General features: G+C 37.3%; 1 protein-coding gene across 1 annotated transcript; it reads left to right on the forward strand.

The window, feature by feature from the left end:
- Positions 1 to 3,516: 3,516 nt before the first annotated feature.
- Positions 3,517 to 25,842, forward strand: LOC109475946. Its single transcript, XM_019776786.1, has 10 exons — positions 3,517 to 3,619; positions 3,805 to 3,911; positions 19,417 to 19,513; positions 21,933 to 21,997; positions 22,535 to 22,679; positions 23,183 to 23,323; positions 23,920 to 24,038; positions 24,707 to 24,819; positions 25,193 to 25,328; positions 25,801 to 25,842. Exons 1-10 carry the CDS (start codon positions 3,517 to 3,519, stop codon positions 25,840 to 25,842), a joined length of 1,068 nt encoding a protein of 355 aa, XP_019632345.1.
- The last annotated feature ends 504 nt before the right edge of the window (positions 25,843 to 26,346 follow it).

Genomic DNA, 26,346 nt, shown 5'->3' on the forward strand with positions numbered 1-26,346 from the left:
AAGTGACTTAAACCTATAGTATGCAGGAAGTCAGGAGGAATTGTTTCCATCTATGCTAATCTTGGATCCCAGTAAACTCATTCTTGTTATAATACTTATACAAAGATGACCTGTAAACTCAAAGCCCTTAGTAGCCTCTTAGAACATCAATCCGCAAAGTAATATTGGTACGCGCGAATAGGTACTACATGTATATAATATAACTACGTTACTTTGACATATTTTGCTACAAATATAATACAACGTGTACGGCGTGTCAGATGACCCAAAACATGAACACTAGGAAAAAAAAAACATGTAAACACGGAGTCGACATGGTGGAGCACTAAGTAGACGATATCAAGCGTCAATAATCTTCATCATCATATCATCATCTTGATTACCCCCAGATAACCCCGCGAGGGGTGCCGTTAGGGGGGGGGGGGGTCAAGGCTAAGGCGGGCAGGCCGCCAGCCCGGCCCGGAACGACTCAACATTGGGAGCCACGACTACCGGGCCGGGTAAGGAGTTCCACTGTGGAATGGTACGGGGAAAAAAAGAAAATCTGTATGTGTCAGTGCGTGCGTTAATGGGCCGATATTTAAGAGAATGGCTCCCTCGGGTACGCCCGTGTGTGGGCTGCAAAAAACTGCCAATTTTGGTATTAATTGCTACGATGTTATGAACTATTTTAAAAAATGTTGTGAGGCGGGCGCTCCTCCTCCTTTCGGAGAGAAGAGGCCATTGCAGGTCGTTGAGCATTTTTGTCACACTGCTAGTTCGCCTGTAGTCATTGAGGGTCACCCGGGCGACCCTGCGCTGGACAGCCTCCACCGCCTGTATCCCTTTGATGGTATGCGGGTCCCAGACGGTGGCACTATATTCCAAGTGGGGCCGTACCAGCGTACGATCTTCATAAGGTGTCAGATATTTAAGCGTTATTATATATAACTTGTAACAGCTTACTTTGCCTGTGTGCAAAACTGAACGCCTAAGACGATTTTTTTGTGATAGAAATATTTACGCACAGCCAGACCTTTCATCATTCACTTCTTGCCAAAACCTATAACCTACGAAGAACGTTGAAAGTGTGTAAATACTGACTTGTCTCTAGCAAGCTGAACATTAAAAGAAAGAAAAATGTTCCAAAAACAATGGTTGAAGTGTATTAATTCCATCAGTAGCATTAAACCAAATTTATTAGTATTTGAATTTATTGGTTTTCAAATGAGAAGGGCCATACGCGTTGAGGTTTAAATTCTCACTTAAATTACCCACCTCGCAGGCATTTCTATTGAAGTATGTTGATTCTTCATATTACATTTTCTAAGTGTGGTTAAAATTTAATCAGCTTTACACCAACAATAGTAAAGAGGCCAACACATCTCTGCGATAGACTACCGATGTGAGGATGATTTTTTGGCATTAAAGTAAACAGATCGTTCTTGGTTCAATTTAAAAAAATCTCTGTTTTACTTTATTAGTGACTTCAGTCTAACACAGCAGTGGAAACTGTGTGATGTTGAAACTTGTAAGACAGCAAAAGTCACCGGGAAGACAGTTGTGTCGTTCAGAATTCCATATCTGGCGTAGAAATTAAGCTGCTCCGATCTGTAGCCTGCGTGCATACGATGTTTAGAGTGGTCATCTTAGGCAATCGGTTACCGAAAAAGCCTGTCCGGGATAAATAGCGTCTATTTATGGCAACACAGACTACATCATCGAGGCCATATCCTGCATTCTTTTATTATACGCATGTAAATGACGTGTTGAAAAACTTTTACTTTTGTGTATAATATGTGGTTGATTGTAAAGCCTAAGCTAACTTTTGATTATTTCTTTTCTATATATAATTTGCTGAGTTTTATTCTATACCTATCTATTTTACTATGCTACTTATTGTTACCTACTTGCCATACAATGTACCCTGTACAATCGCAATGAAGTTCTTCTATATTTGCGTGTGTGTGTGTGGGGGGGGGGGCTACTCAACGCACACGGTACGTATTTTCACCAAGGTAGGGAGATCTTGTGCAGTTCAAATGCGTTGATTTCAAAATCAAAGTACCATTTCTAGTGAAGAAACAAAAATTACCTGCCTCAAAATGCCTTTCATCTAGATGAAAACTAGATCATAAAAGGCTAAAAATCTTTGTTTTATAGATTATTATTTTTTTATTGCACTGATCCATCCAAAATGTTTTTTTATGCATAACAGTTTGTTTGGGTGAGTTAATCAGTCTGGAAAACTTCGTCTCAATCATGTAAAAGGTTAAAACATTTTCATCTTTCAGTTCTGCCATATTATGCCCACGGGGATGTAAGAGAAAATTATGCACAATGGCTTGGAACCGTCAATTTAAAGTTATCCTGTTGGCATGTATCTTAGGTACTGTCACAGAATGGGTACAAGCAACAGGCCCTTCTCTCCTAAAAGGTATGGTGGTATCAAATGGAACTATTATTTTCAATCTCGGGTAAGTGCTTTTTTATTTACTAACTTGTAGCTTTTAATATTTTTTTTTTTTACCTTGGCGGGTAGTTTCAAAGTGAAAAGAACTGTTTTACAGAGAATCCCCATGTTTTTTATTGCAACACATTAATGACATTACTGACGATTGCGGAAATCGTACGGTATTTTACATTTCAGACAGATACAGTTTACAATTTTTTCTAGTATTAACGAGCTAATCTGACTCTTATAAATATTTCTTGTAAAGATTTATATAAAAAGTATCTATATATATATACAAACATTGCTACATGAATCAAGATCATGAAAAGATTATCACTGGAAGATCATTAATGTAAGAATACAAGATTAAGGAACTTTTTGATTGGAATTGGAACTATAAATTGTGAATCTTCCAAACTACACCATTTCTGGTTTAAAATGCATTTCATAATCTTTCCTCAGGCCGGTGTTTTACATATGCAGTTTTTTAGTCAATGACTTTCATTCTTATATGTTCTTTTGTAAATAACCTTCGCTTTACTAATAACAATTACAACAAACTGCTTTAACACACTTTGGATGCCTAACAAATATTCCGATCATTACCTATATAGGCGTTGGAACATTCCACCTAGGCGTCTGTCTGGTTTACCAACTGCCGGCTGGTTTGAACATCACCAGACAGACATGGATAGAATCAAAGATGCACTCCGAGAGATGGGGGGTAAGCAGATACAGGTGGAAAGTGCCCTTGAGACCGGTGTGTGAATTTTTGTTGTTGTTGTTTGTTTGTTATCTTACTTAGACTTAGCTTTTTGTACATCTACATAATTTTTTTATATATAAATATTAGGCATTTAGGATATTTGGGTAGCTCTAGGTAAATCACACAGTAAGATATGTTAGGATGTTGCCTTTTTGTGTTGACACCCAGTGACGCTACTAGAATAAAAGCGACTACAAAATAGCACACATGTTTTTGTTACAATGACAAATGGTTAAAGATGCACTTATTTCTAAAATGGTATTCTTTTCAAACAGATACATGCAATGTACCAGCTAGCTGCACTGAAGTAGCAGAAATGAGTGGGTTTAAAAAACGGAAACTCTACATCATCGACCCTGACGGACCAGGACGTGGGGTCGCACCGATGGATGTTCAATGTGACCTTGAGGGACAAACAGGTTAGGAAAATTGGCAAAGAGTGCTGAGACAGTAAACTTGCCTGGCCCATGGTCTATGTACTACTTGAGCCCTGTTATATAGTGACACACGCAAGAAACTAGTAACGGCTAAATTTATTAAGACGAATAGGAGAATGTCTACAATAACTACAGCCTAATGTTTGAACGGTTTATTACGATTTCAGCGGTTACGTTTATTGGCCACGACAGTGAGACACGGACACATGTGAATGGGTTTGAGGATTCAGGCAGCTACTCCAAGAATGTGATATACTGGAATAGTGTGGAGCAAGTGAGAGCCTTGGTGAACCAGTCAAGTCACTGCAAACAATACATCAAGGTAGGGCCAGACCAATTTAATTTGTTGCTTCTCGGATCGCCCTATCCATTTTTTTCTGATTTGCAAAAAAAGCAACAAAATGGTTCTAAATTAACTGCAAAATGCTCAATAAAAGACACATTTTGGCCCCAACGGTTGAAAAAAGTCCTTTTGATTTGATTTATTAGGCTGCATAAAACATATACTGTAAATCCATTTAAAAATGCGGTTGGAAATTATAGCGGTCGGCAAAAGATGGACAACCTTACGTCACTTAATTATAGCGGTGTGAACATGGCTGATGTGTGTAAAAAAATACATTAAAACGCTGGCCTTTTTTTTTTTAAAGAAAATAAGAAAAAAGCAGTTTACGCCAGCGAAAATCGATTTTTACAAAGAAAAAACAAAACAGGCACGCCGATGGTGTCTGGAAGTAAATAATTTACAAAGTACTGTAGCGGCGCGGTGACTTCAAAAAGTTCGTAATTACGCACGCTTGTGTTGCGTGCGGCACCGCCGCCCCCCTCCCCAAGCTCCATGCCGCTGCACGTCGCTACATGTCCGGCGCCGCAGACGAGCTTACAGCGAAACCCGGCGTCTTCGCCCTAGGATTGGAGCGTAATGGAATCCATGACGCCCTCGAGAAAGTTCTACAGACACTATAGCCTTTAACAGTAACGTTTAATCGTATTTTTTGCCGCAAAAGTTGACTCGCAATTTTCGAAAAACTTGTGACGCCATTTTTTTCACACAGCGCTTGGTTTCCGAATTTTCGATTCGTCTTAGTCGTAGCACGCTATTAACGCTTTTACATTTTGTAGTACAAATGACGCTTAACATTTGATTGTATTTCTACCTAGATTTCGTACCGTAACGAGCTTGGGGCAAGAGGGAGGGGGGCTGAAGTGGTAAAAAAAGTTGCGATCATGAAAATTTAGCGGTGGAATAGTGACCGCTAAAACCGCTATAATTAAGTGACCGTTATCAAATCAAGAATTACAGTATATACAGCCAGGACTGCCCAACTAGCGGGAGGCTATTATAAAGGGCTAGCCCTCACAACAAGAACATAAACTCGGAACAGGAAACAGTTAACAGTGCAGTGTCGGTTACTCTTTAGATAAATATACTATTACATAGCAGACGTTGCGGTCTAACGTTAACCTTTTCTTCCTAGTTCTTAAGTTTTTCAATGTAACAATGCAATTTTGTTTCATTAAAAGTTTAAAATCCATTGATTATAAACCAACCTAGTGTGTTCATGGCTCATATTGTAACATTTCTGGCTATCATGGGGTGCCTTGGCCTGTTTTTTTTTTCCCTGTCGCTCCTGTTTTTTTTTTTTTTTCTGAAAAAAAAATCGAGCAACAACAAATTAAATTGGTGTGGCCTAGGTATTGTTTTTTAATCACCTTCGAGGCGTGCCTAAGCGGTTATCATGATCAACATACCTCTGCTTCAACTCTCACTTCTGTACCGACCAGTTTCATTCAAGGTCAGTTGCATGCAAACCAAAGACGGTTTGAAATAGTATCCGAGCATACGTTTTTTTAATAAATTACTGTCATTTTTTTTACATATGCAACACTTTTGACCAAACTATTTAACAAGAAGTTGGACGCAAAATTGACAATTTAAAAGTTTAGCAATTATACCAATATCACCCTAATATACATAATAAATGTAAAATTCTGTGATTTCTTAGTGAAGAGTTGATATAATTAATGAGGAAATGTTGAATTGGAATATGGCCAAAGGATAGGAATATTCCAAGCTAAATAGATTTTAATTTGGGTTTAGAAAACTATAGATTAAACCAGATGGTGTTAATTAGGACCTTATTTCCATGATCAAACCTTACATATTTAATGGAGGTATGAATTATTGTTTATAGCTTGAGACATGCGAGAGGTTAGCTTGGGATCAAGTCTTACAAACCTACAAAGAATGTCAGTCGGAGTTTTTAGCACAACATCTGAACAGGGTTAGAAGAGCTCTTCAATCAAAGGATCCTAATAAATTGTATGACCTTTCTATCACACACCCCGTCGGTATCCAACCTCCCTAACAAGAGGTCAGACAAGAAATCGGTTATGGGACTAGAACGTAGCGATTTTTCTACCAAACTGTGCTTGGGTAGTAGATTGTAGTGGCATCTTAGGCAGATGTTTTATGGATAACAATACTACAATACCATTCATACATCTTTTGTTGTATAATATGATGTTGCATTAATTGTGATATGTAGGTAATAATTCCACATGCATTCCCAGTATCAATGCTCTGGTTCACTGATCTGGGGCGTTTCTGGCATCATTCAACATGCCTGGTGGGTGACTTGGGACGGTCGCCAGGCTGACTACTGGGGAGGTGCCAGTCCTGGGAGTGGGAAATGTGCCTGTGGACAAACAGGTAATTAGGACTTATATACGCTTGCATTTTACTAGTACCTCAGAGGAGAATAGAATAAGCGAATTTTCAGAACATTGAGTTTTCATTTCTGCTTTGTAATATGCTGCATTTTGTTTGTGCAAAGGTAATAAAGCTTTTGTTAAATGATCTCTGGCAAAACAGGTCCATGCTCTGGTAGGTGCAACTGTGACGCCAATGATCACACGTGGCGCGAGGACTCTGGGTACCTGTCCCACAAGAATGACCTGCCGGTCACCCAGCTCAGGTTTGGGGATACTGGGAGTTGGGGCGAAGAAGGCTATCACACCCTGGGGAAACTTATCTGCTATCCCTGAACCTGTAAAAAAAGTATCTATGTTTGAGGCACAAATTCGTGCAAACTTGGTCACTTCAACTACAACACTGGCAATGAAAACATACATTCCCATGGCGACGGTGGTTGCTGTTAGGGTTATTGTTTGCATGACACTGCCATCATTTCAAGATTTTGAGGAAGCCTTGGTACCTGTAAGTCTAAACAGATACCGTGCACTTCTCCCCTGAGTGTATAGTGAACGAGAGACATGCCTGGATATTCCATTCCTGTGGAAAGAAAATGCCTGTATAATTCCTAGAATCATTGCAAGCTGCACACAATACTGTACCATTAGGCTCCTCCCTGAGATGTCGCCAAAAATAGTGCGTTACAGAGGTTATAAAGATCTTTTCATTACAATAGGCAGCTTATGTACTATGACAAACAAAGTTTCTATTACAAAGATTAGCGAGGTACAATACTCGTAAAGCTGATGTTACTAGTTGGTCTAAGGTGGCAATGCCAATGTTTATGTTTTGTATTATTTTTAGAAGTTTTATATTCTTATTGTTGTTTACAGGGGAGGACATGCTTGGATTTTCTTACAAATAATTACTGTAAAACTCATTTATATGTATAAAGTAGCACCAACAGTTAAAAGAAATATATGCATAAAAGTGCTATAACAATGGCACAAGAAGGCTAAAATGTCTGTATATGTGACATGTAAAGTACACATATTGGAATAAGATTCATGTCTTACAATACAAAGTCATAAACCACATATATTCTTGTAACGTAATGTTTACTTGGTGATATAGATTGTCCATTTGTCTAGCTATGCTTCAATGTGTTAATTCACTGAGAGAAAAGTGTGGAGGTAACGTATTGCCCCCATGCCAAAATATAGTTTTACCAAGCATATGATCTCGAGCAGTTTTTGACTTATTATGCAGCAAGTCTTTTTTTAATTATTATATCATATCTTACTACTACAGCGTGTGCTCAAAAGGCGATGACATTATTCTAAGTTTGAAAAATATTTCACAAGGATATATATGGCCTAACAAAACATCTTTATATGAATGGCTATTTCGGATAGCTAAGGTCATCACCTTGCAATACCGTCAATAAACAAAGACATAATCCACGTATTGATTTAACGTAAATAAAGCTTTGGAGAAGTGATTGATAGCAAAATTGATTATTCTCAGTGTAGCATCGTCAGGTTAAGAAGATGTATCACCCCTTGCTTACTGATAAACGTACGTTTAAGTCTCTGACACCACATGATTGACACTCGAGGACACCTCCTGAGTGACTCCACCATGTCGACTCCATGTTTACATGTTTATGTTTTCCTTGGTTATATGTTTTAGGTCCCCTGACACGACCTGCACTTAGTACCATTAAAATTTTGATATCAAAGGTTTCAAATGTGTATTAGGGAAAAAAAAACTGGCAATATTGTCACCACTCGGTAGGTGACCTCGAGCGGCAACCACGTGATGTGTGAAGCAATAGATATGCCCAGGATATACAGAACGATATAATCTCTGTTATTCAGTGATTGCAACATTTTTAAAAGTGTCATATAGTTCTAAGATACATCCAATTTTATGCTCACTCAAAGGAAGGTAACAAAAGAGAAAGACAGAAACCTTTTAACCTTTACTAAATAAGTAATAATAGCCACCAATGGTCCTGTCGTGGTTAAAATGTTCTCATTTTAAATACACATTTTAACCCTTGTCAATTTGCCACCTCGAAGCGTGGGTTTATGTAGAACATTTTAGTATAACATTCATTTTTAAATTAATTTTTTCAGCAAATCTATATTTTGTGTGTGACCAGTACCAAGGTAATGTGTCCTTGTATTGACGGTACTACAAAGGTGTTGACATTAAAAAATTCATTACCCTCAAAGCATACTTCCGCAAAGCCTTTTTGGGACCTTTTTTTATCATATGAGACCCAAAATCTCTACTATGGATAAAACTTTTCAACTACCACATAATAAGAAAATGTCGTCATAGGCTGACACATGCTAGTTCTGACAATGCAATCATTCAACCATACAAAATATCGACATTAACTTATGAAAGTACGTGCAGTACGGGTTAGAGGACACAAAACATATAACCAAGGAAAACATAAACATGTAAACATGGAGCCGACATGGTGGAGTCACTCAGAGGGTGTCCTCATATGTGTCAATCATGTGGTGTCAGAAACTTACTCGAAGGTAGTAGGTTTATCAATAAGGACGATGCTACGCTACTAATAATATTACTTTTGCAATCAATCACTTCTGCAAAGCTATACTTTTTACGTTAAGTTCATACGTTGGTTATGCCTCTATTTATTGAAGGTACCTCAAAGGTGGTGACCTTCGCTGCCCGAAATAGCCACTCAAAATATAACGATGTTTTGTTAGGCCCTATACATAACCTTGTGAATTTTTTTTTGAAACTTAGAATAAGGGTAACCGCCTTGTAATCACACGCTGTAGTAATTAGGATATGATATACTTTACAAAAATTACTGCCTGGTAAGTCCGATGATTCAGACTTAAGAGCATAACGCTCAGCGGAACCACATTTTGGCATTAGAGCAACATGTTTACTCCACGAGCGGCAACCACGTGTTATGTGAGGCTATATAGAACAGGGCTATGAAGCATATTTTAGTATAACATTCAATTCCAATTTAACAGAATAACTATATTTTGTGTGTCCAATACTATGGTGATGAGTCCTTGTATTGGCGGTGATTCAAAGGTGTTGACATTAAAACACCCTTCCTTATGGCCTGTGTGAAACTTTTCCTTAATCCAATGAGACCCAAAATAACTACAATATATATGACATTTCAACTCCCACATAATAACTTTTATTATTACAAAAAGTTCAGAACCTGGCTTATGCTTATTCTAATCGTGTAATCAGAAAACCACGAAGAAACACTAAATTTTGATACTACGTGCAGGACGTGTCAGAGGACACAAAACATTTAACCAAGGAGAACATAAACATGTAAACATGTGTTATGTGAGGCTATATAGCACAGGGCTATGAAGCATTTTTTAGTCCAATATTCAATTCCAAATTAATCATTTCAGAAAATCTATATATTGTGTGCCTATACCATGGTAATGCGCCCTTGTGTTGACGGTGATTTAAATGTGTTGACATAAAAACATTCCATTCCCCTTAAACAGCCTTTCTTATTGCCTTTATGAAACTTTTTCTTAATCCAATGAGACCCAAAATTACTGCGATATATATGACATTCCAATCCCCACATAATAACTTTCTTTCTTACAAAAAGTTCATAACCTGGATTATGCTTATTCTAATCGTGTAATCAGAAAACCAGGAAGAAACGTTTTATTTTGATACTACGTGCGGGAGTGTCAAAGGACACAAACCATATAACCAAGGAAAACATAAACATGTAAACATGTAAACATGGAGTCACTCAGTAGGTGTCCTTGAGCGTCAATTATGTGGTGTAAGAGACTTAAACGTACGTTTAACTGACATCAGTAAACAACAGGTCATGCATCTTTTTAACCTTAAGTTGATACACGTAGTTTATCGGTAAGCAATAGGTGATGCACCTTCTTAACCTGATAATGCTAATAATAATAATTCTACAATCAATCACTTCTGCAAAGCTATACTTTTTACGTTAAATCAATACGTAGATTATGCCTCTGTTTATTGACGGTACTTTAAAGGTGGTGACCTTAGCTGCCCGAAATAGCCATTCAAAATATAACGATGTTTTGTTAGGCCATACATATAACCTTGTGATTTTTTTATAACTTAGAATAATGCCACTGCCTTGTAAGCACACGGTGTAGTAATTAGGATATGATATAATTCACAAGAAGTACTGCCTAGTAAGTCCGAGGATCCAGACTTGATAGCATATGCTCAGCGGAACCACATTTCGTCATGGGAGCAACATGTTTACTCTACAAGCGGCAACCACGTGTTATGTGAGGCTAAATATTGCGGAGCTATGAAGCACATTTTAGTACAACATTCCATTCCAAATTAATTATTCTATAAAATCTATATTTTGTGTGGCCAATACCATGGTAATGTGTCCTTGTATTGGTGGTGCTTCAAAGGTGTTGACATAAAAACATTCTATACCCTTAAAACATCATTTGTTATGGCCTTTCTTTATTCCCATGAGACCCAACATTACCACGATACGTATGGCCTATCAACTCCTACATAAAAATAGCTTTTATTCTTACAGAACGTTCATTACCTGGCTTATGCTTATTCTAATCGTGTAATAAGCAACCCAGGAAAAAACGTTTTATTTTGATACTACGTGCAGGATGGGTCAGAGAACCTAAAACATATAACCAAGGAAAACATAAACATATAAGCATGGAGTAGACATGGTGGAGTCACTCAGTAGGTGTCCTTGAGCGTAAATCATGTGGTGTCAGAACCTTAAACGTACGTTTAACTGACATCAGTAAGCAACAGATTATTCATCTTCTTAACCTTATGTCGATACACTTAGTTTATCGGTAAGCAATAGGTGATGTATCTTCTTAACCTGACGATGCTAGAAATAATAATTTTGCAATCAATCACTTCTGCAAAGCTATACTTTTTACTTTAAATCAATACGTGGATTATGCCTCTGTTTATTGACAGTACTTCAAAGGTGGTAACCTTAGCTGCCCGAAATAGCCACTCAAAATATAACGATGTTTTGTTAGGCCATATATATCCTCGTGAAATATTCCTTGAAACTTAGAATAATGTCACTACCCTGTAAGCACACGCTGTAGTAATTAAGATATGATATAATTTACAGAAATTATTGCCTAGTAAGTCCGACGATCCAGACTTGAGAGCATATACTCAGCGGAACCACATTTTGGCATTAGAGCAACATGTTAACTCCACGAGCGGCAACCACGTGTTATGTTCGGCTATATAGCGCGGGGCTATGAAGCATATTTTAGTACAATATTCAATTACAAATGAATCATTTCAGAAAATCTATATTTTGTGTGTCCAATACTATGGTAATGCGTCCTTGTATTGGCGGTGATTCAAAGGTGTTGACAAAAACATTCTATACTATTAAAACATGCTTCCTTATGGCCTTTGTGAAACTTTTCCTTAATCCAATGAAACCCAAAAAGACTACGATATATTTGACAACTCCCACATAATAACGTTCATTCTTACAGAAAGTTCAGAACCTGGCATGCTTATTCTAACGTGTAATCAGAAAACCACGAAGGAACATTTTATTTTGATACTAAGTGCAGTACGTGTCAAAGAACCTAAAACATATAACCAAGGAAAACATAAACATGTAAACATGGAGTCACTCAGTAGGTGTCCTTGAGCGTCAATTATGTGGTGTAAGAGACTTAAACGTACGTTTAACTGGCATCAGTAAGCAACAGGTCATGTATCTTCTTAACCTTAGGTCGATACACGTAGTTTATCGGTAAGCAATAGGTGATGCATCTTCTTAACCTGACGATGCTAATAATAATAATTCTGCAATCAATCACTTCTGCAAAGCTATACTTTTTACGTTAAATCAATACGTAGATTATGCCTGTTTATTGACGGTACTTCAAAGGTGGTGACCTTAGCTGCCCGAAATAGCCACTCAAAATATAACGATGTTTTGTTAGGCCATATATATAACCTTGTGAAATACTTTTTTGGAAACTTAGCTATAGAATAATGCCACCGCCTTGCATAAGCACGCTCTAGTGATAAAGATATGATATAATTCTAAAACAAATTCTGCCTCGTTAGTCCGAGGATCCGGACTCGAGAGCATATACTCAGCGGAACTACATTTTGGCATGGGAGCAACATGTTTACTCCACGAGCGGCAACCACGTGTTATGTGAGGCTATAGCGAGGGGTTATAAAGCACATTTTAGTAGGGTATTCAATTCTAAATTCATACTTTCAGCGAATCTATATTTCGTTTGTTACCAACACTATGGTAATGTGTCCTTGTATTGGCGATGATTCAAATGTGTTGACATAAAAACATTCCATTCCCCTTAAACAGCCTTTCTCATGGCCTTTGTGAATTAAATCCGTAATCCAATGAGACTCAAAATCACTGCAATATATATGAAATTGAAACTCCCACATAATAACTTTTATTCTTACAGAAAGTTCACAACCTGGCTTATGCTTATTCTAACCGTGTAATCAGAAAACCAGGAAGAAACGTTTTATTTTGATACTACGTGCAGGACATGTCAGAGAACACAAAACATATAACCAAGGAAAACATAAACATGTAAACATGGAGCCACTCAGTGGGTGTCCTTGAGCATCAATTATGTGGTGTAAGAGATTTAAACGTACGTTTAACTGACATTAGTAAGAAACGTAGTTTATCAGTAAGCTATAGGCGATACATCTTTTTATCCTGACGATGCTAATAATAATAATTCTGAAATCAATTACTTCTGCAAAGCTATACTTTTTACGTTAAATCAATACGTGGATCATGCCTCTGTTTACTGACGGTACTGCAAAGGTGGTGACATTAGCTGCCCGAAATAGCCACTCAAAATATAACGATGTTTTTTTTTAGGCCATATATATAACCTTGTGAAATACTTTTTTTGAAAACTTAGCTATAGAATAATACCACGGCCTTGCATGAGCACGCTCTAGTGATATAGATATGATATAATTTTAAAAGAAATTCTGCCTCGTTAGTCCGAGGATCCGGACTCGAGAGCATATACTCAGCGGAACCACATTTTGGCATGGGAGCAATATGTTAACTCCACGAGCGGCAACCACGTGTTATTTGAGGCTATACAGCACAGGGCTATGAAGCATATTTTAGTACAATATTTAATTCCAAATTAATCATTTTAGAAAATCTATATTTTGTGTGTCCAATACTATGGTAATGCGTCCTTGTATTGGTGGTGATCCAAATGTGTTGACATAAAAACATTCCATTCCCCTTAAACAGCCTTTCTTATGGCCTTTATGAAACTTTTCCTTAATCCAATGAGACCAAAAATTACTACGATATATATGACATTCCAATCCCCACATAATAACTTTCATTCTTACAGAAAGTTCATAACCTGGCATGCTTATTCTAATCGTGTAATCCAAAAACCAGGAAGAAACATTTTGTTTTAAAACCACGTGCAGGACGTGTCAGAGGACCTAAAACATAAGGAAAACATAAACATGTAAACATGAAGCAGACATGGTGGAGCCACACAGTAGGTGTCCTCGAGCGTCAATCGTGTGGTGTCAGAGACTTAAACGTACGTTTAACTGACATTAGTAAGCAACAGGTCATGCATCTTCTTAACCTTAGGTCGATACACTTAGTTTATCGGTAAGCAATAGGTGATACATATTCTTAACCTGACGATGCTACGCTAATAATAACAGTTTTGCAATTAATCACTTCTCCAGAGCTATTGCTTTCAAGTTAAATCAATACGTGGATCATGCCTCTGTTTATTGACGGTACTTCAAAGGTGGTGACCTAAGCTGCCCGAAATAGCCACTCAAAATATAACGTTGTTTTGTTAGGCAATATATATCCTTGTAAAATATTCCTTGAAACTTAGAATAATGTCACTACCCTGTAAGCACACGCTGTAGTAATTAAGATATGATATAATTTACAGAAATTATTGCCTAGTAAGTCCGACGATCCGGACTCAAAGGGCATATACTCAACGGAACAACATTTTGGCATGAGGACAACATGTTAACTCCACGAACGGCACGTGTTATTTGAGGCTATATAGCGCAGGGCTATGAAGCACATTTTAGTACAATATCCAATTCCAAATAAATTATTCTAAAAAATCTATATTTTGTGTGCCCAATACCATGGTAATGTGTCCTTGTATTGGTGGTGCTTCAAAGGTGTTGACATAAAACATTCCATTCCCCTTAAACAGCCTTTCTTATGGCATTTGTAAAACTTTTCCTTAATCCAATGAGACCCAAAATTACTACGATATATATGACATTCCAACCCCCACGTAATAACTTTCATTCTTACAGAAAGTTCTGAACCTGGCTAATGCTTATTCTAGTCGTGTAATCAGAAAACCACGAAGAAACACTAAATTTTGATACTACGTGCAGGACGTGTCAGAGGACCTAAAACATATAACCAAGGAAAACATAAACATGTAAACATGAAGCCACTCAGTAGGTGTCCTTGAGCGTCAATCATGTGGTGTAAGAGACTTAAACGTACGTTAAACTGACATCAGTAAGCAACAGGTCATGCGTATTCTTAACCTTAAGTTGACACACGTAGTTTATCGGTAAGCAATAGGTGATATATCTTCTTAACCTGACGATGCTAATAATAATAATTCTGTAATCAATCACTTCTTCAAAGCTATACTTTTACGTTAAATCAATAAGTTGGTTATGCCTCTGTTTATTGACGGTACTTCAAAGGTGGTGACCTTAGCTGCCCGAAAAAGTCACTCAAAAATAACGATGTTTTGAGAGGCCATATATATAACCTTGTGAAATATTTTTTTGGAAACTTAGCTATAGAATAATGCCACCGCCTTGCATGAGCACGCTGTAGTGATAAAGATATGATATAATTTTAAACAAATTCTGCCTCGTTAGTCCGAGGATCCGGACTCGAGAGCATATACTCAGCGGAACTACATTTTGTAATGGGAGCAACATACTAATTCCACGAGCGGCACGTGTTATGTGAGGCTATATAGCGCGGGGCTATGAAGCATATTTTAGTACAATATTCAATTCCAAATAAATTATTCTAGAAAATCTATATTTTTTGTACCCAATCCATGGTAATGTGTCCTTGTGTTGGCGGTGATTCAAAGCTGTTTACATAAAAAAATCTACTCATTTTTAACATACTTTCTCGTGGCCTGTGTAAAACTTTCTTTAATTCCATGAGACCCAAAATCACTACGATACATAAGACTAATCAACTCCCACATAATTACGTTCATTCTTACAGAAAGTTAAGAACTTGGCATATGCTTATTCTAACGTGTAATCAGAAAACCACGAAGGAACATTTTATTTTGGTACTAAGTGCAGGACGTGTCAGAGGACCTGAAACATATAACCAAGGAAAACATAAACATGTAAACATGGAGCAGACATGGTGGAGCCACTCAGTAGGTGTCCTCGAGCGTCAATCATGTGGTTTCAGAGACTTAAACGTACGTTAAACTGATATCAGTAAGCAACAGGTCATGCATCTTCTTTACCTTAAGTTCAACTTGATAACGTAGTTTATCGGTAAGCAATAGGTGATGCATCTTCTTAAAGGTGTTGACATTAAAACATTCTATACCCTTAAAACATCCTTTGTTGGCCTTTCTTTATTCCCATGAGACCCAACATCACTACGATACGTATGGCCTATCAACTCCCACATAATATCTTTTATTCTTACAGAATGTCCATAACCTGGCATATGCTTATTCTAATCGTGTAATCAGATACACCAGGAAGAAACGTTTTATTTTGATACTACCTGCAGTACGTGTCAAAGAACCTAAAACATATAACCAAGGAAAACATAAACATATAAACATGAAGCCACTCATTAGGTGTCCTTGAGCGTCAATTATGTGGTGTAAGAGACTTAAACGTACGTTAAACTGGCATCAGTAAGCAACAGGTCATGTATCTTCTTAACCTTAGGTAGATACACGTAGTTTATCGGTAAGCAATAGGTGATATATCTTCTTAACCTGACGATGCTAATAATAATAATTCTGTAATCAATCACTTCTGCAAAGCTATACTTTTTACGTTAAATCAATACGTGGGTTATGTCTTTGTTTATTGACGGTACTACAAAGGTGGTGACCTCAGCTGCCCAAAATAGTCACTCAAAATATAACGATGTTTTGTTAGGCTCTATATATAACCTTGTGAATTTGTTCAAAACTTAGAATAATGCCACTATCTTCTAAGCACATGTTGTAGTAATTAAAATATGATATATTTAAAGAAATACTGCCTGGTAAGTCCGAGGATCCAGACTTGAGAGCATATGCTTAGCGGAACCACATTTAGGTATGGGAACAACATGTTAACTCCAAGAGCGGCAACCAAGTGTTATGTGTAGAGCGAGGGGTTATAAAGCACATTTAGCACAATATACAATTATAAATTTATTCTTTTAGCAAATCTATATTTTGTGTGTGACCAATACTAAGTGTCCTTGTATTGGCGGTGATCCAAAGGTGTTGACATAAAAACAACATATACCCTGAAAACATCCTTCGTTATGACCTTTGTGAAACTTTCTTTTATCAAATGTGACCCAAAATCTCTACGATACATATGACATCTCATGTCTCACATGATAGCTTTTATTCTTACAGAAAGTTCAGAACCGGGAATATACTTATTCTAAATGTGTAGTTAGTTGACTATAAAGAAACATTTTATCATAATGCTACGTGCAGGACGTGTCAGAGGACACAAAACATATAACCAAGGAAAACATAAACATGTAAACATGAAGCCGACATGGTGGACCCACTAGTCGACCTCAAGCGTCAATCATTTTTTTTTAAACTTACATCATGGATTCACCACAATACAAAGCTCATGAGAGCCACTTAAATACTTTGGTTATTGTACAGCCAGAGACGACAGCTGTTTGTTGACCTTAGACTTGAAACGTTTAATCTTGTGGTGTCAAAATCTTAAACGTCGGTTTATCTGACATTTGTAAGCAACATGACATGCACCGTCTTATCCTTTGAGTTGATACACTCATTTTTTTTTCAAAAAATCACTTCTGTAAACCTGTATCTTCAGATCAATACGTAAACAAGTATATTGACAGTAATGCAGAGGTGGTGACTTAAGTATGCTCAAAAAAGAAACTCAAAATAAAGAGGCCATATATGTATATATATGTAATATATATAACATCTGTGTCCCTAATATCACCAGGGTCCATAATATCGCCACCTTGAGAACTAGTGTGCTTAAAGATATTTTTACTGCAACATATCCTAGGTATGTACATTTGATGTGTGAAGGAGTGCATACCAAAAGTATGTTGCAGTAAAAATATCTTTAAGCACACTGTTTTTCAAGGTGGCGATATTATGGACCCTTGTGATATTATGGACACAGATGTTATTTGCATATACCTTTGTGAAACCTTAGCCTTAAGCTTGTCGATGCAATAATTAAAAAAAAAATTGCCTAGTTCGTTACTGCCAGGTCTGTAGACGTCTATCCTTAGCTACTAATTTCATAATTCAAAATTTTAGACAATGGAACACAGCGGAACCAGTAACATGTCAACATGGCTCCAGCAAGTTACTCAAAAGATGTCCTCGAGTAAAGGTGACCTCGAGCGTCAATTGTGTGATGCGCAAGGCTACAGATAAATAAGTATACGCCCCGGACAGACGTGCGTGGTGACGATTTGCATGTCGGTTGCGTCAGCCTAGAGAAAAGACCGTTTGATCTAAGCCGATCGGTTACATCAGTATGCATACGGATCAAATCAAAACATGTCGTCACGCGAATATATATGAGGAATATTACAATGAATGAAGACCTTTATTGTACATTTTGCCCCACTGGGCTAAAGACAGGTCACATATTGACAAAGTACATCATCAATGTTGATAATAAAACTGCTATAGTACACAAGTACTTTCAACTTCCTCTCGCTTTCTGGTAATCTTATAAACACTCATTTAATGAAGAAGATTATCTTAAGATCGCAAATGTACGTCACAGATCTGCCATTACTAAACTAAGAATCAGTTGTCACAATTAACGAATTGAATCAGGAAGACATAACCGCACTCCTCTAGAGCAAAGAATCTGCCAATATTGTAGTTTAGGTAAAGTAGAAGACATAATTTTCAATTTCATCTGTTGTTTTTGGGCTACTTTTAACTAAAAGAGCTTGCAATCTGTCTACGATTTGGGGTTGGCTGAGGGATTGGATAAATTGTTCTGCTGAGTTTTCAGTCCAATGAAATCTTTTTGGAAGGGGTTTTGTGTTTACAATAACACTTCCAAGAAATGGTCGATATTTTGACATGACGTTAGTGTTTTAAGGTATATGTTTTGTGTCCTAGGCCTAATTTGCCCCATCCTCCATTTTGCAACGCAGAATTGAAAGAATGAAATGTAGAAACAAAGACAGAATTTTAGTAAACGTGTTCTTAATATGATAAGTAGAATGTGGCTACTGTTTTAGAAGGTTTGTCATATTATTAATTATTATAAGTTTAAAAGAAATTTGGTAGGACTTTTAATATTCACAATCTTGCCACCCGTCATGTATCCGCATTGAAAAGGAAACCTTTTCATTTAAAACTGGTGAAATAATCACATACGAGACCATTTTATCAACCATCCTTCTAATAAACCATTATCGTCTTTAATCAAAGCATATTAATGTGAATGGACGTAATCCACAGATATATCACTCTAGATCTCTTGATGGTGGTCATATGTCACTTTTGCGCACACCTAGCATATACTTCGTAATATCCTTACCAAACTGACCAATCCCGACCCATCTGACCCGATCAAAAATAAACCTTGAATACACGCACGTATGTCCCATTATATAGGACTGATAGAAATCTCTGCATTCGTCATCCGGAGATTTATAAACAACACGAAGCTCACGAGATCGCCAGAACGTCTCCCAGCGATCCCGTTGGAAACTTGTCTTCATTCTTCCTCTCTATTTTAGACTGAGACGAAAATTGCCGTGGCTGAAGACTACAAGATGAGGGTCCTCGCACACATCGCCGTTCTCTTCGTGATTCTACCTCTACTTCCCGTTGCAAGTAAGGATTAAGACATATTTAACTGGCTTAAAGCATAGCGGATCTAACATGTGTATCCACCATAACAGCAGTTTAGCCCTTAAAGCGGTAAACTGCACCAGTGCCAAGTTTTAAGGATTTCTTACTTAATTCTGTTTTGTTTTAACAAATCTTTAACGGAGCTGGGCGGTGCCTAGAGATCAGTTAACACCTTTGATAAAACCGCGGACACTTTAGTCGTTTGATGGTTGGATATTTTCGGGTCTATCTCAGATCTTGTCATTGACAACAATCCACGCGCAACAGCTTAATTTCGTTTCAAAATGCCCCAAATTTGCCGGTGTTTATTATTGTATGGCTTTGTTATAATAACGGGACCGGTAAGGTTTGATTTTAGGTCATGTTTTTGTTGGATTTGATACATTTCTTTTTTACGTGGCAAAAATGTTTTTTTTTTAAGTGGACTAGACAAAAACATGTTTGCCCACACGTATACGGATGCAGAGGTTAGGTTATGTCCGGGATTCAGAGACTCTCTGTGTGGTCTGTTTTAGGGTAACACGACACCTTACTTTCTTGGGTTTTATTTAAAAGGTAGCACCTGAAGATCATCAAATCCCTGACCAAAGCTCTAGCTTCTTTCTCATTCGTCTTTTTCCTATAACGTACAGATGTTCGACACAAAGACAAAAGGACGTTTCTTGCAATGCACTAATGGTACAGTATTGCGTGCAGCTTGCAATGCACTAAGTGGCATTTCTTTGCACGCAATGCCATTCTAAAAAGTATTTGATAGGAAAGAAAATAAGGTAGAACGAAATACACCAGAGCTGTTACAATAATTGTTGGTTATGTATTTGTTTTAATTACGTAGGTTATTAGAGGAAGACGTGTATGCCCGACCATTTGAAACCTCGGCCCCTTTCTATCCCTCTATCTACTCTTTGTTCTCACTGACGTTTAAGTCCTAGAGGCTCCTTGGAAAGATTTTTCTTAGGTTTGACTATTATTTTTTTTTAATTCTATGTAGATTATGAACGACTGCGTCAATAAGAGCTATGAAAACCATTTAATAATTGACTTAATTCATGGATGAGGTCCGTGCGCGCATTGATTTTTGCCTATTCTCCAAAACATGACATTTTTAGACACTCTTGCCTTTGTGCTATTACATGCGGCAAAAGGAAGCCGGCGGTAACTTCGGAGGATGGTACTTAGGCTTGTCAAGCTCCATGTAACTAAAGAACTCATTACAGTGCCGACTTGAATGCAACAAAGGGCCAGCATGTCCCGATTTGCCGTGAAAGTAATCATACACTACTGCTACCACCGCAAATTCACAATACCACCTTCGTATTTCTGTGGTTTAGCAGTTCATTTCTGACTGGATTTAGTTTTTACATTATTTGCCCGCGCGCACTAGTCATAGGGTGACAAGTGCGCGGCATAGATGGCATCCTCTGAAAATTTACGGTGGAAAACTAGGATTTTTAGAGGATGCCATCCATAAAATTGCGTCAGTGTGGGCTAATGCCCGTAATATGTTAGATAATCCCATTTTTAGACCATGGCTTTTCTCGCCCTTCAGAAGTGCACATGCAAGAATGGAAGAATTCTGTGTTTGGGCAGGGCCTGAAAATGAGCAACAAAATCATCCTAAATTTGTCCGTGAAGCATCTCTTCACGAATGAATTTCCTTCACCTAGGTGAAAAAAAAATTAACGAGTACTTAGCTTTGGTTAGATTCATCCCCTAGAAATGTTGTTTATGAAGGATGGTATTCCAAGAAGTAGAGGCACCAGCCACAATGATCGGACATGCCAGGGATCCTTTCCGTGCAGTGCGTGGGTGTAGATCAAAACCATTCCGGTCCGAATGTAGCCGGGAATACCGAGTAGCATTAGCTTCATAACTTTGTAAGACCTTACTATCAGTTAATCCAACTTGTCCATATGATTGATCTTTGAAAGAAGAAACTCTGATTCGACAACCCATACACCATTGCTTAGGATGCTTGCAAATACTAAGGTGTATAATTATGTCCCCAAAATTAAACCCTGCCCATTTATTTTGGACAAGGCCTCTGTCTTTTTGATCTACCCTTATATTGACAGGATCAGTATCTGTTGACGCCTATCTTATCACTTTACTATAAATAAAAAGTGATCGATGGATGTTTATACTCGGATAACCCTCCTTTACTCTTTGTTTACAGACGCTTCTGATCAAAACTGTTGGCAGCATATCAAAGAGCCATGACGCACAGTGACATGTTTTTGGCGGTTTGATTGAAATTAAACACCAAATCTGCAAAACATTTCAGACCACCATTTTGTTGAGGGGCCTAACAACGCAAAGAAATGTCTTGAATTTTGATTAAAACCGCCGCTAGATAATAATAGGCAAGGTCATTACATTTACAAAGTACCTTCTTTTTCAGAAACTTTCCCAACCAATGAAAAGCAGAGGGAGAGCTTCACTGGAAGCGAGATCGCAGTAAAGACAGTAAGTTTACTAATCTGACTGCGACAATGCTGTTCAAATTTCATGAAATGATTCTGAAAGTTTGTCTGTGTGAACGTGTGTAGTGTACCCGTGTGTGTATGTGTGTGTGTGTGTGTGTGTTGCACATGTAAACGTGCAAATGTATGTGTGTGCGTGTGCGCAACAAGTCTGAAATTTTAAACATTAGGTTTGTGTGTCTAGGTTTCTGTGTAATACAATGTGTATGCACGTGCATGTGAGCGCGTGTTTGTGTCGGTATGTATGCACAAATGTGTCTGTGTGCTTGTGTGGGGTTATATGTTTGTGCATAAACATTGGTTGCGTATATGAGAGTTTATCTCTGTGTTGGTGCGTGTGTGTGTATGTTTGTGCGTATATGTATATGCCAAAAAAATAGATCAATGCACACACAACATAGATTTATGCAGCATAGTACTCTAAGTAATAAATATGACAGAAATTCCTAGTTCGGATATTGAACTAAATCGGAAATAAAACACACACACGCAAAACAAAAACAAGTCTTTTGTTGAACAGGTTGCAAAAAGGAGTACTGAATGCAAGAACGTGTACAGCAACTGTGCCTGTAACTACTACAAACTGAAGAAGCACTGTGACTCTCCTGTTTACCGAGTTTGGATGCATGAAAACTGCGCCGCAAGTTGTGGAGTCTGTGTTGTAGGTAGGGACTACAAACCATGATTGCATTTAAAGAAATAAATACATGCATATTATTTCAAAGACAACATAAGATCTCTACATTCTTCAACATTTAATATAGATTAAGAAATCACGTTGTTTTATATTTTAAAAGGTATGAGGGGATGATTATACAATGAATTATGTCAGAAATTAAAATAGTTTTAATCTTAAACATTTTGTGTTATTTCAATTTGCATTCATTTTGAAATATTTGAGTAATTTACTAACATATCTGACATTAATGGTTAGGACTAAAACATAAAGACTATTTATTCTACATTAACATGCATAGCTTTGAACTGTTTCCAACTTTTAATCACAAACCTAAGGTGTCATATTTTGTCACCTGTACAACCTAAATACGCTCTTATATGCAATAGAGAATGATTTTTCCGGCTTACTTTGATAAAAAGAAGAGGAAATTTTGTTGTATTATACTAATGTTATATATTAAATCTTTAATACCCTTATCATTTATTATAGATCCCTTATTTTTCGTGTGTGAAAACAAGTATCCGGATCAGATGTGCGAAATTTTCGCCAATCGCCGTCTTCAGGAAAAGCCACGCTTGCAGTATTTCATGGCGTGTAACTGTCCCAAAGCTTGTGGAATCTGCAATATGCGTAAGTTGTTTTCATCAGTTTAGTTAGTATTACCAACATTTTTAAAATATAAAAAAAAATATTTAAGTGTTTTTTTCGTAAGTTGTTTTCATCAGTTTAGTTAGTATTACCAACATTTTTAAAATATAAAAAAATATTTTAGTGTTTTTAATATTTCTATCAATGCTAAAAATGCAAAATGCTAATATGAAAAACAAATGATTAATAAAACCCTTAGATGTTGAACAACAAAACAAATAAAAAAAATAGAACTAGTTATTATATATAGATACAGAAGTAGTAGAAAACATTAAAGCTTAGAAAATAAGATCGGCATAAAGTTTTTTAGGGGAATGTCCGAATGATTATAAGTTTACATTATAAAATTCAAATAGCCATTCAACCATAGTTTTAACGTGTTTATTTTAGCTTCACAGATATTTTTGTGGCTCTAAATTATATTTGACCAGAGCATAGGCCCCTCATGTTATGCCAGCACTTGGCATCCTTTCGTAATATTTTTATATTTCTTTCTATTTTATCCCCAAAGTCTGATTTTAACTCATACTTGTGTGATTCGAAATGTAACTGATGTAAAGAACAAAATGTGTCCCTAGCGTTCGATACCCGAGAGTCAACAGAAAAAGAAGATGACACATTTGCACAGGATGATTGTCTGAAGCTCCACAATGATATAAGAAGGATTCACGGTGCTGAGGATCTGACTTGGTGTCAGGTAAGTAAAGAAATAAAATAAACTGAATATTAACTCCAGCCAATGTTGCTCACATGACATAAAGGCTGCTGAGAACGGTCGCAATCCTGAGTAGCGTGTAGTCCACAGTTCATTATGCTTGACGGAAAGGGGGGAATTTCCCTTATATAATGAATCTGCAAATACTGGACATAGCTTCTGTCCTCTCTATCACAACTAAATAAGCTCTACAGTGAGCTAAAACAGGACCAAAGTCACTTTCCTTTTTCCTTTTTTATTTGCAACAGTATTGTACGTTGTATGTCGCATAGCTGTGTTTTTACTTTTAAGGGGATGACCTATTATTTGAAAAAAATTTAAAAAAGAAGGAAACGAATAAAATTCCGGTCCATTTTGAGATCAGGATATCAGTCAGAACTGGAACATATCATCAATTTGTCAAAACAACCTCAACAACAACAAAAGATAAGCTTCTATGGATTAAAATTGTAATAACTGTTGATTTAAATTTTTATTACATACAAGTATATACAAATGAATTGGATCAGAAAAACGCCCTCTATCGTCAAGGCACTGTAGTGTTAGCCATCAAGAATTTAGGGATCTAACTTCTTAAATAGTTTTCGGAGGCAAACCCGGATTTTAACGTATTCGTTTGCTTTACCGGATGCCACAAAATTCCTTTGCAGAAGTGTGCGGAGTTTGCGCAGCAAGTAGTGACGGCATTACGGGACGCCAATTCTCCATTGCAGCATTCAAGCCCAGTATACCGCAGGTGGTTGGTGGACGGTAAAATGGTTCCGTAAGTTCCGTTTTTAATTATTTAATTATATTTGGTAGATCAGAACAATAACCATTGTAGTAAAATAAGTAATGTCATGTTTGCAGGAATATGAAATATTGAACTGATATATTTATCATAACTTATCAGATTTGACAAACTGGTATATAATGCTTTTAATTCTAACGTTCCCAAAAGTTCAAGCCATCGCCTCGTTGTTACGATATTGTTATAGATTCTTTTTGAAATTCTTATTATATTCATGGCAATGTAGTACGCCCCGATGTTAACATAAACCTTTGTTTAATACATATAAATACATTGAAAACTTATGTAAAACTACCGGACGTTTGCAAAATCAAGAATTGACAATCTTTTCCTCCTTCTTTTGCAGACATGGAGAAAACCAGATGTACAATTTTCCAAAAGTGGACTGTAAAACAGCTGTGAATTCCTGGTACGAAGAAAAGCCGCTTTACAATCAACGCCATCCTCTACGGGATGTGGAAACTGCTGGTCACTTTACTCAGGTAAGATCTCAGGTAATGCAATTGTGGATCTGAATAAAACTCAAACTCAATTTACAGCAACACAATTAAAAACCATTTCCAAGGAATCGCATTTAGCATATTAGTGACGGGTGTCAGTTTCTGATTCTTTTAATTCATGTACAGTGGTTGATTATATGATATGATGATGATGATATGAATCTTTATTGCATGTTCTTGCCCAGATGGGCTAAATGCACAAGAGGATGTCCAGTATGTAAAACATGAGTATTTCATACTGGTACGCTATATTCTAATGCAAAAGTGCTAGGAATGTATACATTACAATAATACTGTAAACTACCTATCATCTACTGTTAGTTGCCCTTTCTTCTCTCTTTTTAAAACATTTGGAAACGTAATTACATAGTTTGTCTACTGTACATTCGTTCTTGTTTGACATCAAGTGTTTAAACATGTCCTGCTTTAACATTTTCTTACAAATATAATCAAGAGTGGATCTGAGGAACCCCCGGGGATCACAGCGGGTAATTAGCGGGTCTCTGGTCCCTCTCTCCGCGTAACTTCAGTCTGCCTTAGGTTTAGTCTCCCACATCACGACTAAATCCCTCCCACCATTTTCGGCGACGTCTCAGGGAGGAGCCTAATGGTACAGTATTGTGTGCAGTTTGCAAGAATTCTAGGAATGGTACAGGCGTTTTTTCCACAGGAATTGAATGTCCACAGGCATGTCTCTGACCCACATCTATGACCACATTCCTGGAAACCCTTGGCCAATTGGGAAGACATCTCTGTCCCGGATGGCCCTATTTTCTGTGATCCCGGGGCTCGGGTTCACTATACACTCAGGGGAGTAGTGCACTGTATCTGTCTAGACTTAACAGGTTCCAAGTCTTCCTAAAAATCATGAAATGATGACAGTGCCATGCAAACAATAACCCTAACAGCAACCACCGTCGCCATGGCAATGTATGTTTTCATTGCCAGTCTTGTTTAGGTATATTAGAGATCCACAAGTGCCTTCAGAGTATTTAGCAGG

This window comes from Branchiostoma belcheri, unplaced genomic scaffold (genome assembly GCF_001625305.1).
Source record: "Branchiostoma belcheri isolate BF01 breed outbred unplaced genomic scaffold, Haploidv18h27 scaffold1, whole genome shotgun sequence".
Taxonomy (NCBI): Eukaryota; Metazoa; Chordata; class Leptocardii; order Amphioxiformes; family Branchiostomatidae; genus Branchiostoma; species Branchiostoma belcheri.